General features: G+C 40.3%; 1 protein-coding gene and 1 long non-coding RNA gene across 5 annotated transcripts in view; one reads left to right on the top strand and one right to left on the bottom strand.

Annotated features, from left to right (window-relative positions):
* Positions 1 to 16,416, top strand: part of LOC117831117 (poly [ADP-ribose] polymerase tankyrase-1-like) — a 175,665-nt gene that overhangs the window by 9,873 nt on the left and 149,376 nt on the right. For all 4 annotated transcript variants that reach the window (XM_034709639.1, XM_034709640.1, XM_034709642.1 and 1 more), the window contains one exon: positions 1,724 to 1,832. In XM_034709639.1, the coding sequence (XP_034565530.1) occupies positions 1,724 to 1,832 (109 nt within the window). The remainder of the gene's footprint in view (positions 1 to 1,723; positions 1,833 to 16,416) is intronic.
* On the bottom strand, positions 7,255 to 8,593 carry LOC117831118. The gene is made up of 2 exons (XR_004634912.1): positions 8,498 to 8,593; positions 7,255 to 8,178 (listed from the first exon to the last, which is right to left on the bottom strand). It is a non-coding gene; the product is annotated as an uncharacterized LOC117831118 (long non-coding RNA).

Genomic DNA, 16,416 nt, shown 5'->3' on the forward strand with positions numbered 1-16,416 from the left:
TGACACAAATATTACATTTTCACAAAGTCTGCTGCTTCAGGGTTTTTAGGTGTTTTTGTCAGATGTTTCTATGGTATAATGAAATACAATTAGAAGCATTTCATAAGTATCAAAAGCTTTTATTGAGAATTACACAGAATTCATGCAATAAGTCAATATTTGCAGTGTTGACCCTTCTTTTTCAAGACCTCTGCAATTCTCCCTGGCATGCTGTCAATCAACTTCTGGACCAAATCCTGACTGATGGCAGTCCATTCTTGCATAATCAATGCTTGGAGTTTGTCAGAATTTGTGGGTTTTTGATTGTCCACCCGCCTCTTGAGGACAAGTTCTCAATGGGATTAAGATCTGGGGAGTTTCCTGGCCAAGGGCCCAAAATCTTAATGTTTTGTTCCCCGAGCCATTTTGTTCTGACTTTTGCTTTATGGCAAGGTGCTCCATCATGCTGGAAAAGGCATTCTTCATCACCAAACTGCCCTTGGATGGTTGGGAGAAGTTGCTCTCGGAGGACGTTCTGGTACCATTCTTTATTCATGGCTGTGTTTTTAGGCAAGATTGTGAGAGAGCCCACTCCTTTGACCGAAAAGCAACCCCACACATGAATGGTCTCAGGATGCTTCACTGTTGGCAAGAGACAGGACTGATGGTAGCGCTCACCTCGTCTTCTCCGAACAAGCCTTCCTCCAGATGCCCCAAACAATGGGAAAGGGGATTCATCAGAGAAAATGACTTTACCCCAGTCCTCAGCAGTCCAGTCCCTGTACCTTCTGCAGAATATCAGTCTGTCCCTGATGTTTTTACTGGAGAGAAGTGGCTTCTTTGCTGCCCTCCTTGACACCAGGCCTTCCTCCAAAAGTCTTCGCCTCACTGTGCGTGCAGATGCACTCACACCTGCCTGCTGCCATTCCTGAGCAAGCTCTGCACTGGTGGTGGCCCGATCCCGCAGCTGTAACACCTTCAGGAGACGGTCCTGGCGCTTGCTGGACTTTCTTGGGCGCCCTGGAGCCTGTTTGGCAACAATTGAACCTCTCTCCTTGAAGTTCTTGATAATTGGATAGACGGTTGACTGAGGTGCAATCTTACTCTCTGCTATAAACTTCCCTGTTAGGCCCTTTTTGTGCAATGCAATGATGGCTGCACGTGTTTCCTTGCAGGTAACCATGGCTAACAGATGAGGAACAATGGTGTCATGCACCATCTTCCTTTTAAAGTGTCCAGTCACTCAATCATGACAGATTGATCGCCAGCCTTGTCCTCATCAACACCCACACCTGTGTTAATGTGTGTGACACCTGTGTGTCATTGAAATGATGTTAGCTGGTCCTTTTGTGGCAGGGCTGAAATGCAGTGGAAATGTGTTTTTGGTGATAAAGTTCATTTTCAAGGTAAAGAGGGACTTTGCAATTAATTGCAGTTGAGCTGATCACTCCTCATAACATTCTGGAGTATATGCAAATTGCCATTATAAAAACTGAAACAGCAGACTTTGTGAAAATTTATAGTTGTGTCATTCTCAAAACTTTTGGCCATGACTGTACAGTATCTCTGAAACCTGGGGATAAAACACTAGAGAATCTATTTTTAGTGCTAGCTGAACCAAAAAGCTTCACAACTTTACTGCCCTACAAGGGTTTACAGGCTCAACTATGTGGACCAAACATAGGGGTTTCATGTTTTGTGCTCAATAAAGGGAAAATACAGATGATCTGAGTTTTCTCTCTAGGTGGTGTCTTTGTTGCTGTGTCAGGGAGCGGACCCCAACGCACGGGACAACTGGAACTACACGCCCCTCCATGAAGCCGCCATCAAGGGCAAGATAGACGTCTGTATTGGTAAGAACAGAAACGCATAATGCAAATATTGTGAGCTAAGTAAACATGAGAGTTGGTGATATGCACATTGTGAGTATTTGGGTATTAAAATCTCTTTGTGTTTTGAAGTCTGTGTAATATCTCCTCCCACTGCCTCTCCAAAGCCCCCACCTGGAGTTGTGTATAATCGCATAGTAATTTTAGAAGCTATAATAAACCACACACAGCCTGTGAGCTTTTATTTTCCATTAAGCATGAAGCGGGAAATAAGCTGTAAATTGCATTTACCTTGTAACAGCTTATTTGTGAACCTATACAGAGGACACAAGAACATTGATTTCTCTGTCTTATGAGCTCCCACCAACAAAGTTTTTTATTTCAAAAGTAAAACAGCACCACAGGCCAAGTCTAGATAAGCAGCAGCAACAGCAGTTAAAGGTGAATTGAATCATAGGAAGACTGTAGTACTGATACCTGAGGAAGACCTGAAGTAGACCAGATACGCCACAGCGTGAAAACAGTCTGCGAGGTGAGTTGTAGGATAATCTTCATGATCTTAATGGAAAAGCAGCACTTGGTGTGAGTAGCATTAAGGAATAACTGCAATGGTAGCCAGTGTCACCTCGCTGCCAGGGCTATTCTGTAGTGCCAGAAGCAAAAGGGAGTAAAAGTTGCTCAAGACATTTTTATTTCTTCAACAGCGGCTGCAGAATGTCTGAACCCTGATCGTCATCCTGTTGTCAGGCTTCAAAAGCCAGTTAAAAGAATTCATTTTTGCGGTCCGGCTTCTATCACGTTCATTCATGCTTGCTTTTGATTTTCAACCTCAGCAGTCCTTGACTTTACAGTCTGTCAGAACACAACGCAAACTTATCTTAGACATAGCAGAATAAAAAGAAAAAGGCATGATCCAGTATGCAGGGTGACACGCTATCTTGTGACTATCCACAAAACATTTCTACCTTCAAAAATGCATTCAGGATGTCTGCTTTCAAAGCCTGACTACTGTGCACAAAGCTGCATCCATCAATGAGTTTGCTTTCATCTCTGCAGCAGTTTGACGTAACATCTAAATTGGCATCAATGGGGAAGGTTGTTTGATTGAGTAATATGAATATATTGCCAAACATAGTCTGCTCTTTGTTTGGATCACAGAAGCTCTATTTGCACAATAAAATCACACATGCATGTGACATGAAGTTCAAACATCAAACTCAGGATTCTATATAGGCCCTTCAACTCCCATTCAACGATCAGATCTTTCATTGGAAAAACTATACAATGTACAAACTTAAAAATCTCATTGGTTTAATGAGGCTTATTCAAAGATACTTTTATTTTGAAATGTAATAAGAGAATGAGATTTAATACAGGAAAGTAAGTGCAGCTACATCAGATTCTTCCATGATTGTCCTCAGTTGTAACATTTGGCAGAACATCACTTACTTTGTTAAATCTATTATTGTCTTCCCTTTTTGAGGACCTTTTTTTTTCATAATGCACTTTGAGAAAAGAGTTTTAATGCACTTCAATCACAATCTTGAGAATACAGTTGAAATGTTGTGAAAAAAAATTGAATTTAATCTCAAGAATTAAGTCAACAATTGCCAACTGTCGACTTTGCACTAATGCACAAAGCTGTTATCAGGTCGAAACAGTCGAGTGAACCTCTGGTCTGAAAATATGAAGCCAATGTGGAAGTGTTAAAAACTGCAGTTCACCAAGCGCCCACTTGAGGCTGTCTGCAAAAGCACGGGAAACCACATACACACCCATTTAAAGAGACAATCTTTACAGTAAACAAAAAAACTATATATCATAAAAGAATTGTTTGTCGGAATGCACAATGTCTGCATTTCTTCTAAGTTTGATTGACAGGTCAAAGTGAACAGGGGTTTTTAATAGTTATGGATGTTGGTTTGCTAGCTAGCTCGGCTCATACCTTCTTGGCTAATTCCACTCATTCACGTACATGCTAAAAAAAAAATTGCCTTTATTGTATCTCTTTTCTTAGCTTTGTTGTCCATCTTAAAATTTAGCAGATTCTTTAAAGCAGAGCAGCTGGCTGAGATACAGCAGTCCCTCTGTTTGATAACAGTAGCTGCATCCAGTGAATCAGAAGAGGAAGAACTCAGCACAGATTAAGTGAGCTTGAGATCATTTACTCATCAATGGTGTTTCTTACTGTTGTTTACAACCTCAAACATTACTTATATCAGTGAAAGATACATCAGTAACTAGCATATGATTACAGATTAACCCATAGCTAAAGTCTATGTGTTCGATGAAGATCACTAACTCTAATTTCAGGGTACTTATAGAAGTTTTGGTTTCAGTCGTTCAACAATATAATTGAAATCACCTGAGTACCAGAAACATTAAGGTAGGTGGTGAAGGTGTACGGTGGACAAGTGTAAACATGTCAGAGTGGGTGTAAGGGATACCCACTACCTGTGAGATCAAATTAACGTAACTGTTATGTGAATGAACAACACAGGATCTATGAAATGAAATTTGATTTCTTTGTTTTGTTTTTTGCTTGTTGTGTTTTTTATTTTAATTTTATTTTTGGTAACACTTTACAATAAGGATCCCTTAATAAACGTTAGTCAATGCAATATTAAGCATTAATTAACAGTTTAATAATGTTTTAATAATCATTATAATGCATTACCTAACATTAATTAACATAATAGTTAATGCATCGATAAGCACTTAAGTAATGTCTACTGCTCAGAGTTAATTAATACATTATTAAGCATTAATAAAATGTACATAATGTAATTAGTTAACCATTAGTGAATGCTTTTTGGACCCTTACTGTAAAGTGTAACATATGTATCCCTTGGGAAACACATACGCTGAACCACTATTAGATGAAAGGTAGTTGAAGAAACACATATAAAGAATTTTACACGTTTTATTTAAAACAATAAAACAGATAATCACAGATAAAATCTCAACTCACACAGAGGAGAGCTTTGAACAACAATAAGTGTCCAGAAAGCATTTACTAATGGTTAACTAATTACATTATGTAACTTTTATTAATGCTGAAAGGCCCTGTGAGGAGTTTTGAACTGGCTGAGAAACAGACTGAAAATGATACTGATGCCTCTTTATAACCTTCAATAGCAAACAAGACCATCAGCAGCAACACTGACACCTTCTCTGTTGTAATTTTTAATGCCTGAAACCGTCTTGAGGGGGTAGGTGTCAGACCACATGATGGACATCTCGCTTCAGGAACAGCCTTTATTTGACTGTTTTCATAGAAAATAATCACATTGCCTGATAAAGTTGACAGTTGAGCACAACAGGATGAGGCTTTTGTTGAAAACACTACTTTTGCATGTATAGGACAAGAGATAAGAGGTATCACTTTGTCCACAAGGGGGCGCCAGAATCGATACAAAACAAAAGTTCCTCACAGCAGCTTTAATAATGTATTAATTAACTCTGAGCGGTAGATATTAATTCACTGCTTATTGATGCATTAACTAATATGTTAATTAATGTTAGGTAATGCATTCTAATGATTATTAAAACATTATTAAACTGTTAATTAATGCTTAATAATGCATTAACTAACGTTTATTAAGGGACCCTTATTGTAAAGTGTTACCTTATTTTTTATTCTTTAGAATCAAGATGACTAATTATTTGAATCACAGGATGTACTGATGTATTTAGACCTGCACACTCAATAAAATAAAATTATATTTAAAGAAAAAAAAAGAAAAAGGGCATGATATATCCCCTTTAAAAAAAAAGTTCATTATAAAAAATTACAAATAAATGTGTGTTTTTTATTAATAGAATAAAAATGTTGATCACAAAAAAAACAAAAAAACCCAAAATATTATTGAAATGATCGACTTCAGTAAACTCTTCTCCTGCTACAGCAGAGCAAAGATACGAAATGCTGTAGCAGCTATTGAAGTGTGATGACACCACTTAGCAACCACAAGTTTTTATTTTAAGTAAAGTTTTACTTTTTCTTAAAATTTTGACATGATCTTTGAAATTCTAGCTTTTTTTCTCAAAGTGCATAATAAAAAAACTTCTTTCCTTTCATTTTTTCTCATCTCTGGCCCTAATACTCCTCCGTACATCTAAACTGAGCTACAATGATGCTTTGCTTTAACACATCAACAAGATTTCTACAAACAGCCCTTACCCAAGGATAAGGTGCCGTGTCTACTGCTGATGTTTTTTGTGCTCGAAGTGCCCACAACCTTAAAGCTGGGGTTGGCAGTCTCGGAAAACTAGCATGAATTTGAATCTAGCATTTCCTCAGGACTCCGTCTAACCCCTCCCCTCCTCCCTCAGAGCTCCTCCAAAATGACGCCCCACGGTCTGTAACAGGAAGTCAGAGCTCGGAGCTTGTTCAGCCCATAGACTGTATAAAATACAACTCAACCCCTCTGTTTTTCATTCCCTGCACATGTGTGCTAACAAGGAGCTTAGGAGGGAGGCATGCTAGTTGTAGGCTGTCTTAATAAACACAGAGGTCGGTTTTACTCCCCACGTCTGCAGATTTGAAGATCTAGTGGATGATTTTTATTTTTCATGGAAAAGTGCTAGCGCTAGTTAGCATAGCCACATAGCTACATGTCGTAGCTGTGTACCAAGACACACGTCGACATACTGACAATTAAAACAACAAGAAACACTAAATCTGTGACCAATGGTTCAGAAAGGTCCTGCTACAGGCGCCTCTCCGTCAGGATCAGATTCTGGATCAGATTCAGAGGGTTGAAGTAACGCGGGTCTGTGAGCAGCCGTGTATATTCAGCCAACATGTAAACATTAGATCAACGTGCTGGAGAGCAGAGGCCACATCCACTTCCTGAGGGGGCGTGGTCAGAGAGAAAACAGAGTGTTCAGAGGAGGACTGAAAAAGAGGGTTTTTCAGGCAGACCAAAATCTGATTTCAAAGTGTTTTTTTGAGCATAAACTTTAAAGACATGTTTTGGGGACCTCTTAGACCAATATATATTGATGACAAAAAGTGTGATATGTCACCTTGAATAGAAAATTGCAGCTGCCAGAGTAAAAAGCAGTGGCTGTTGATGCTGCAAAGCTGTGCATTAATAACAGCGCTATGTGTAATTTAAAATATTCGCAGTAAAAACAAATGAGTGGGAAAGAAAATGCTGGCGAACAGAAAAGAGTAAAGCAGTGTCACTGTTTGCACAAAGATCGCCCCTGTTGCGCATTGGTTGCATAAGGTAAACATCATCACCCCCTCTTTCTCACTCCCAGTGAACTAGCCTGACTTTACCTGCTGTATTCACTAGGGATGCACCGATATGAAAATGTTGGCCGATACCGATATCCGATATTAATATTTCTGTTATGTCCGATAACCGATATTTACCGATATCGATATATGTTAAAAAAAAATAAAGTTTCTGAGATGACAAAATTTTGTACAGACTTAAAATCATGCAAACAGAATTCTTGAATGTCTTCCTTTATTTTCAAAAGGTGTTTCACTTCTAAATAAGAAGGTTACAGGGCTACCATAAAACACAAGTAACCAACAGTGTTACTTTTTAGCAACCCTCACAACTTGTAGCAAGTGTGTAATTAAACCCCTCAACTCACAAAACTCCTGTGAGAATGTCTGGATCATAAATTACAAAAATGATCATAAATCAAAATAAAATCCTGAAAAAGTTACCTCAACAAACTTACCAGTATTCATGGCAACCAGGCATTTATTAAATTGCAAAACAAGTTTTAAGCTCCACTGCATTTCAACTCAAATCTGTGAAAAGGCTAAATCAAAAATATCAAAAACATGTCCTGACTGTCAGTTCCAACTTGCACTGTAATTTTCAAGTAAATGTCCCAACACTGAAACAATGTTTCCACCAAGCAAACATAAAAAACACTATACAGGTGCAAATCAGTGCAAGTCAATTTCAAGTCCTATCTATAAAAATGCTAAATCAAAATATTAGAACTGTGACATAACTAACTCAAAAGACATGGTAGTCTGTGTACATTTACCAACTTAAAGCAGCCACAATGTACTCAAATTAATGTCCCAAACATTGAAACAGGGTTTCCACATGACACTGTAGGTTAAAGTCTAGGCCTCCTTCATCAGCAAAGGCAGGTTTTTTTTGACAAAGAGAAGCATTTCTGCTTTCTCACACTGGATCCTGTTTCTTTTTTCATCAACAATGTGTGATGCAGCAGAGAAGAGACGTTCGCTGTCCACACTTGTACATGGAGCTGAAAGGTACTTGCATGCTGCTTTGGCCAGGGCAGGAAAGCGAGACAAGTTGCTTTTCCAATACTTCAGTGGGCTCTCATTTCTGGGGATGGGGGCCTCACTCAAATAGCCATGCACCTACAGAAATGTAGACAAGTGTATTACTATGTATGTCTGATAAATTACCAGCAATCTGGACATTACAACATTTTCCTCTTAAGAGCTTTGTTGAACTTTGCTCTGAGCAGATGACCAGTGCTAAAGGTCGACCACAAGAGGGCAGAGAAGCATTACTAAATACGGTATTTCTTAACAATTAGTTTTTTTTTATTTAATTAAATTGACTAGTAACTCTATAGAATGTACAGCACATTAATAAAAAATACAAAATCATTACACAAAGGATTCTAACAGGCTTCATTATTTGAATAAGAGACAGGATCTGATAATACTATACCTGCACACTTGTGCGGCTCGTCAGGCCTGCGTGCTGTTCCATGATCAAGTTTTCCTCCAGAATTTCATCATACATGTCCAGCAGCGACTTTCCACCCTCGTCACTTGTTCTTATCTTCTTCTCTTGAGGTTCTTCTGTGTCCGGTGTCTCCGTAGTTCTGTCGCTGTGCGTCATTTTGTCCACTTGCTTCTGGAGCATATTTACAGCCGCTTGCTTGGTGACCGTGTCAAAATAACGGTCTTTGTACCTAGGGTCAAGGATCGTTGCCAAGTAGTAAAGCGGCTCGGAGAAAGCGCTTCCAAATCGCTCGTTCACAGCTTCCAGTAGAGTGCTCTTTGCTGTGCCGACGCCACTGTCTGTGTCAGCCGTCTTGCTCAGCAAACGTTTCAGCGCCACAACAGAGGGAATCACGTCCGCAGCAGTAGCCAAGTGTGAGCTGATCTCCCTCGTTAATTGTTCAAATGGAGTGAGAAGCGTGGTCATGTTTTCAACGAGGCCCCACTGATATGCGCTGAAACAAGCAGGCAGCTCATGATCTGCTCCATACACACCAAGTGCGCGCTTCTGATCCAGTAAACTTTTCATCATATAAAAAGTACTATTCCACCTGGTTGTGACATCTTGTTGTAGCATCTTGGGTTTCATGCCTAACTCTTGCTGTATGATTCTCAGTCGAGAGGTGGCGAGTTGAGAGTGGCGAAAATGTCCGACTATTTTCCTTCCAATAGCCACACAGTCAGAGATGCTCCTCTGGCTTAACACTCCGTTATGCACTGCTAGCTGCAGCGTATGAGCCATGCAGCCCAGGCTTTTAACGCCGCACTCGTCCATTGCCTTCTGCATATTCCGAGCATTGTCGCGAAGCACAACATGCACATTGTCTTTTTTAATTTTCCACTGAGCAAACATGGAGTCAAATGCGCTAGCGATGGCAGCCCCAGTATGCGATCCTGCAAACTCTTGTGCATGCAAAACAGCTCTCTTCATTTCAAAGTTTTCATCAATCCACTGAGCAGTAAGGCTCAACATACTCATCTGACTTACGTCCGAACTCCATATATCCGTAGTGAAACTAATGTCAGTCACATTGTCCAACAATTTGTGGATATGCGTGGCCACGACTTTGTGCAAAGCAGGGAGGGAAACGTCGGAAAAGTAGCGCCGACTTGGAAGGCTGTAGCGGGGTTCAATATGCTCCATCAACCGCCGAAATCCTCTGTCCTCCACTATGGAAAATGGCTGGTCGTCAAGAGCAATCATTTCCATTACCTTATTCGTTATTGACCTGGCTTTTGCGCTGTCCTTGGCAAATTTCTTGGTTTGGTCGAGTACTTGCTGTATAGGGCTCCCAACTGCGGCTGCTGCTGTTGTTTTTGCCTTCTGGCTAACGTTGGCAGCGTTAGCTTCCTGCCATTGTTTGTGAACTTCTGGATGGCGGTTTTTCAAGTGACATATTAAATTTGTTGTGTTGAATGACTTGACGCGGCATCCCCCTCGCATTACCTCGACTTTGCAAGTGTTGCATACTGCTTTTCGAGTATCTTCAATCGACACCGTAAAAAACGACCACACCGCTGACATTTTTTCTTCGTTTTAGATGCCGATATGTTAAAAAATGACAAACATCGGCCGATACCGATATTAATGCCGATATATCGTGCATCCCTAGTATTCACACATCTGCTCACCTGACTTCCAGAGGTTTTACTGGCAGGGTAATGTCAGGGTGAAATTTGTTTGTGATTTGTGTTCACACGTGCTGCCCAACTCAAAAATTTTGGAACATTTTAGAAGTAAAGTGCATGTGTGAATAGAACATATGATGAAAAAGTTTAAGTGGCTTTTATCAAACAAACAGTTCATTACAAGATCTGAAGACAAGTTAAAGCAGATGAGAATTCTGTAACAAAATCAAACCTTAGGATTAAGTCGTAGAGGACTAAAGTCATCAGAGCCACAATCATCAGGCTGCAGAGGGAGCAGCTAATACAAAGGCTGGTATCTAAGCTCTACCATGTGTTCTAGGGCTACACTTTCTTTAGTCACACTCCACGGCAATGTTATCACTGCATTCAAGGCTCAAGAACACAGAGAACTCAACCTGTTGTCACACAGTGCTTCGATTAGCTCGGTGGTATAAGCATGAGTGAGTGCTGCTGAAAATACAGTCTGACACATTTCTAAGCGGATTATAAACACGTTGTTCGTGAGCGGTTGAAAAGGCAAATATTTTCAGGTCACATTACCAACTTGGGAGATAATTTGAAAAGCTGGCACCTTCTCTGCTCCCACTCTTGAGAAACACATTTCACTCTCCTCTGGCACAAAGATCATTATTCCCATGTCCTTGATGTTAGCGTCCTTGACTGCAGCACCAAGGGGATGTTTTTGTGCATAACCACATGATGGTAGATAATAAATATCACCCTTGAAGGATTTTGTGTTTCAGTTTTGTTAGTGTGAGAGATGATTTACTTAGCGTACTCAAATAGTCAATAACAAAATGATGTAGGACATTTCTAGTGATGCAGCAAAAATGTCTTATTTTTAATGTGTAGTTTTTTAATATCAAATATATCATCATGACTCGACATACTCATGAAAATAAGTCCTCAGCTAGTCAACAAGTGTGGGTGTGCATATTCAGCTTTTAAAGAAATTGCCTGACAAACCCTGAGTTTTTTTCTTTGAGAGGTTAAACCACTCACACATCAGCCTCCACAACAACACACACAACAACACACAAACACCAAACATCATTCTTCTTTATCCAAACAGCATTACCAGTTAAAAGTTTGTTTAGTCTGGTGTCAGCCACAGAAAGAAAAGCTGAATTTGTAGCATCTTTGTGTCATTATGTCCCATCTGCGCAGAAACAAGCAAGCCAAGTTATGTAAACAAAAATCACATGACCTCTTGGGGCTTCTTTATTGGACAGAGATTTGGGAGCCTGTCGTCCTGCCAGGATCCAGATTTGGCAGCAGAATGAAAGTCAAATCAGCTCTGATTGGACTGTAACTTTGGCTCAGCATGATGGACGCTCTATCCTCTTCTGTGGCGTTCAGACAACTTGAGCAAGAAATTAATCTCACATTACCAGACTGACATCTCTCCGGAAGGTCGAGGCCTGCAAGAAAATCACATCAACAAACTTGGGAGAGGAAGATTTTGGAAATCCTAGCAGCAGTCATACGATTGGCTCCAAATGTAATAATGACTTCCTCCACAAATGGCACATCAGTAGACGGTCTAGCTGTGTCCTTACTTCACCTGTGCATAACATTAACAAGTTATTAATATGATGATGCGCCACAGGGACTCCACCTGCTCTTGGCTAATGTTACTTTATTGAATTTCTCCATGATGTCAGTCGGGTAGATGAGATGGAGGACCAATGAAGCATGACAGTAAGTCTGGGCAATCATTCTGTTAAGCACACTTTATGGTTGTAGTAAATCTCAACATGTCAGTGATATGTGCATCAGGCATGTAACTATACTTGATTTGAATATACAGTGGATATCAAAGTCTACACCCCCCTGTTAAAATGCCAGGTTTTTTATTTAAAATAATGAGACAAAGATAAATCATCTCAGAACTTTTTCCACCTTTAATGTGACCTATAATGTGTGCAATTCAATTGAAAAATACAATTGAAATTGTTTAGAGCAGGCATGTCTAAAGTAAGGCCCGGGGGCCAATTGCAGCCCAAGGTCTATTTATTTATGGCCCCAAGCTTCCATCTTAAATTGTGTTATTCATAGCAAAGAAATTAATCACCTTCTGAATCATCTGTACATTTGCAGTTTCTTTCAAGCACACAAACAAAACTAAAGTCAATCCAGAAACATCTCAAAAAGCTTCATATGGACTACCTGTCTAAAACCAAAGTTCTGGGGATTCTGCAAGACAGCAATAAAGAAGAAACACAAGAACTCTTAAAGCTGACTGGTTTTCAAATTAATGTTTTTATCATGATGTGAAAATGTTCTTGATGAACACTAAAAGTTCAGAAGACACAAAAGAGGACACAAGACAAGATCAAAATTATGAAATTGTGCAGAAAAGGCCAAATAAGGTGCATCAAAAATGTTCAGAATGCAGGAAAATAATTATCTAGTTCTTAATATGTTGTCTGCTGGTCAGAACAGTCTTAAAAACAACATGAAAAAGAAGTGTGATGAAATCCAGATCATGATCCTGTCATAGGAAAATATGACAATATTTTTTCCCACATTGCCCGACCCTAATGAAAAACATTTTCCCCCAGAAGAAGATAACGTTTGCTAATCTTTACATACTTCCTAGTTACTGATTTATTGAGAAAACATTTAAAATAATTGTTATGAAATAGATATTTCATATGTAACTTTTATGATTCCTAAGTCTCAGTAGGAGCCACTGGCCCTGAGGTATTCTGACAACATCATATGTGGCCCTCTTTGAAAAAAGTTTGGACACCACCTGGTTTAGGGGGAAAAAAAATCCCAAATCCCGAACTGAAATATTCTGGTTGCATAAGTATACACACCCTTAAACTAATACTATGTTGAATCACCTTTTGATTTTATTTCAGCACTCAGTCTTTTTGGGTAGGAGTCTATTGGCATGGCACATCTTGATTTGGCAATATTTGTCCACTCTTCTTTGCAAAAGCGCGCCAAATCTGTCAGATTGCGAGGGCATCTCCTGTGCACAGCCCTCTTCAGATCACCCCACAGATGTTCAATTAGTTTCAGGTCTGGGCTCTGGCTGGGCCATTCCAAAACTTTAATCATGCTGTTGTTGATTTGGATGTCTACTTTGGGTCGTTGTCGTGTTGAAAGGTGAAATTCCTCTTTATTTTTGGCTTTCTAACAGAAGCCTGAAGGTTTTTATGCCAAAACTGACTGGTGTTTGGAACATTTCATACTTCCCTCCACCTTGACTAAAGGCTGATTTATACTTCTGCGTCGAATCGACGGCGTAGCCTACGCCGGATTCCACGTAGCTCCTGTACTTACACAGAGGCCTACCCACGTAGCTGACGTGCACCTCCACCAAAATGTGACTATGCGTAGAATCGACACGGACTGCAAGTGCTGTGATTTGTCGGCTTGACCGCTTTGTATTTTGCATTTATGGCACTTCTGGTATCCCCGCTCATCGTCCATATACAGCAACAGCGACATGTATCAGCTGTAGATTAACATAACATGCACTGAATCTCTGTGGAAAAGTAAACAGATCGTAGCAGGCCGGAAGCAGGCGACCAATTATCAGGGAGACCACACTGCCCTCAAGTGTTTCGGCGGAGAACTGCTGTGTGACACGGACACATCAATGCACAAGTATGAGGTGCTCATGTCCGCGTCAGCCCCTGCTGTGTAGGGGCGATGCAGAAGAATCAGCCTTAAGGCCCTGGTTCCTTCTGTGATGTGCAGTGTTGTTTTTATGACAAACATACCTTTTGGAATTATGGCCAAAAAGTTCAACCTTGGTTTCATCAGACCATAAAACATTTGATGCTTTTGGGAGACTTCATGTGTGTTTTTGAAACATGTTGCTGGGCTTGGATGTTTTTCTTCATTAGAAGTCTTCCATCTTTCCACCCTACCCATAGCAGTAACACATGAAGAATAGGAGAGATGTTGTCACATGTAGTACACAGACAGTACTAGTCAGAAATCCCTGCAGCTCCTTTAATGTTGCTGTAGACCTCTTGGAAGCCTCCCTGAACAGTTTTCTTCTGGTCTTTTCATCAGTTTTGGAGGGATGTCCAGTTCTTGGTAATGTCACTGTTGTTCCATATTTTCTCCACTTGATGATGACAGTCTTCACTGTGGTCCATGGTATATCTAATGCCATGTTTATACCCTTCTCCTGACTGATACCTTTCAACAATGAGATCCCTCTGCTGCATTGGAAGCTCTTTGCGTACCATATTATTATTTAAGTTTTAGTTTTTGATTCCCCCTCCCTAAAGGTTTACATTTTTTGGGGTGCCGTTGGCCTAGCGGTCGAAGCGTGTGCCCCATATTCAAAAGCTATCACCCTTGTTGCAGAGGTTGCAGGTTCGATTCCAGCCTTGACCATTTACTGCATGTCCTCCATCACTCTCTACTCCCCACATGTCCTGTCTCTCTTCAGCTGTCCTGTCGTTAAAGGCAAAAAAGCCCCAAAATATAACAAAAAGATTAAATCTGTAAAAAAAATCAGTTGAATTGTTCATGTTATAGGTCACATTAAAGGTGGAAAAAGTGCTGACATGATTTATCTTGGTCTCAAAACCTGGCATTTTAACAGGTGTAGACTTTTTATATGCACTGTATAGTATGAAGGATCCTGTCGTTCCTAGATTAGGATATATTTGTTATGCTGGATGCCTTGCTCAAGAGTTTCAAGTAAACTTGCCACCTTACAAAATGTTGCAGAACAGATAGGGCAGCTGTGTTGGCTGAAAAGGCTCTATTGCACCATGATAAATCTGCAATATCTTTCTTTTTATTGTTTAATCTCTTTTAAAAAGTATTTTAATTATTCAATTTTTACTCTCTGAAATGTCAGGGAAAAAAAGAGCAATATTGTCCACCTCATTTTCTATGCACCAGTCTCAGTGAAAGCAATAAATCTATTGAATGATTCTTTCATTTGCAAGCTCCAGCACTACATTTAGTGTATCCCCCTTTGTTTATTCCCAATGTTCTTTGCCTTTATTTGTGCCACATGAAATCTGGCGAGAAGGAGAAAAGCTCTGCAGTTCTGCTTTCTCACTTTTTTTCTGTTTAATTTTTAATAACAGCACAGGAGAAGGATGTCTGGATTTGGATGTCTGGCTCTAGCCAAAATAAGTGCTTGTAGCGCTTTGCATAAATTTTCTATTGTTTCAAAAACTGGCAAAAGTCCATCTCAAACTTCCAAATGTAAGCTGAGGCTCACTGTAAGACGCACTGAGACTGGAACAACATTGCACCTGTCTTAAGTCTTGCTGCTGTTGTTGTCAGCTGCACAAGATTCAATTAGAAATGTTCTAACCACACTACAGTCATGGCCAAAAGTTTTGAGAATGACACAAATATCACATTTTCACAAAGTCTGCTGTTTCAGTTTTTATAATGGCAATTTGCATATACTCCAGAATGTTATGAGGAGTGATCAGCTCAACTGCAACTAATTGCAAAGTCCCTCTTTGCCTTGAAAATGAACTTTATCACCAAAAACACATTTCCACTGCATTTCAGCCCTGCCACAAAAGGACCAGCTAACATCATTTCAATGACACACAGGTGTCACACACATTAACACAGGTGTGGGTGTTGATGAGGACAAGGCTGGCGATCAATCTGTAATGATTGAGTGACTGGACACTTTAAAAGGAAGATGGTGCATGACACCATTGTTCCTCATCTGTTAGCCATGGTTACCTGCAAGGAAACACGTGCAGCCATCATTGCATTGCACAAAAAGGGCCTAACAGGGAAGTTTATAGCAGCGGGTAAGATTGCACCTCAGTCAACCGTCTATCCAATTATCAAGAACTTCAAGGAGAGAGGTTCAATCGTTGCCAAACAGGCTCCAAGGCGCCCAAGAAAGTCCAGCAAGCGCCAGGACCGTCTCCTGAAGGTGTTACAGCTGCGGGATCGCGCCACCACCAGTGCAGAGCTTGCTCAGGAATGGCAGTAGGCAGGTGTGAGTGCATCTGCACGCACAGTGAGGCGAAGACTTTTGGAGGAAGGCCTGGTGTCAAGGAGGGCAGCAAAGAAGCCACTTCTCTCCAGTAAAAACATCAGGGACAGACTGATATTCTGCAGAAGGTACAGGGACTGGACTGCTGAGGACTGGGGTAAAGTCATTTTCTCTGGTGAATCCCCTTTCCCATTGTTTGGGGCATCTGGAGGAAGGCTTGTTCGGAGAAGACAAGGTGAGCGCTACCATCAGTC

The sequence above is a fragment of the Notolabrus celidotus genome, chromosome 19 (genome assembly GCF_009762535.1).
Source record: "Notolabrus celidotus isolate fNotCel1 chromosome 19, fNotCel1.pri, whole genome shotgun sequence".
NCBI lineage: Eukaryota > Metazoa > Chordata > Actinopteri > Labriformes > Labridae > Notolabrus > Notolabrus celidotus.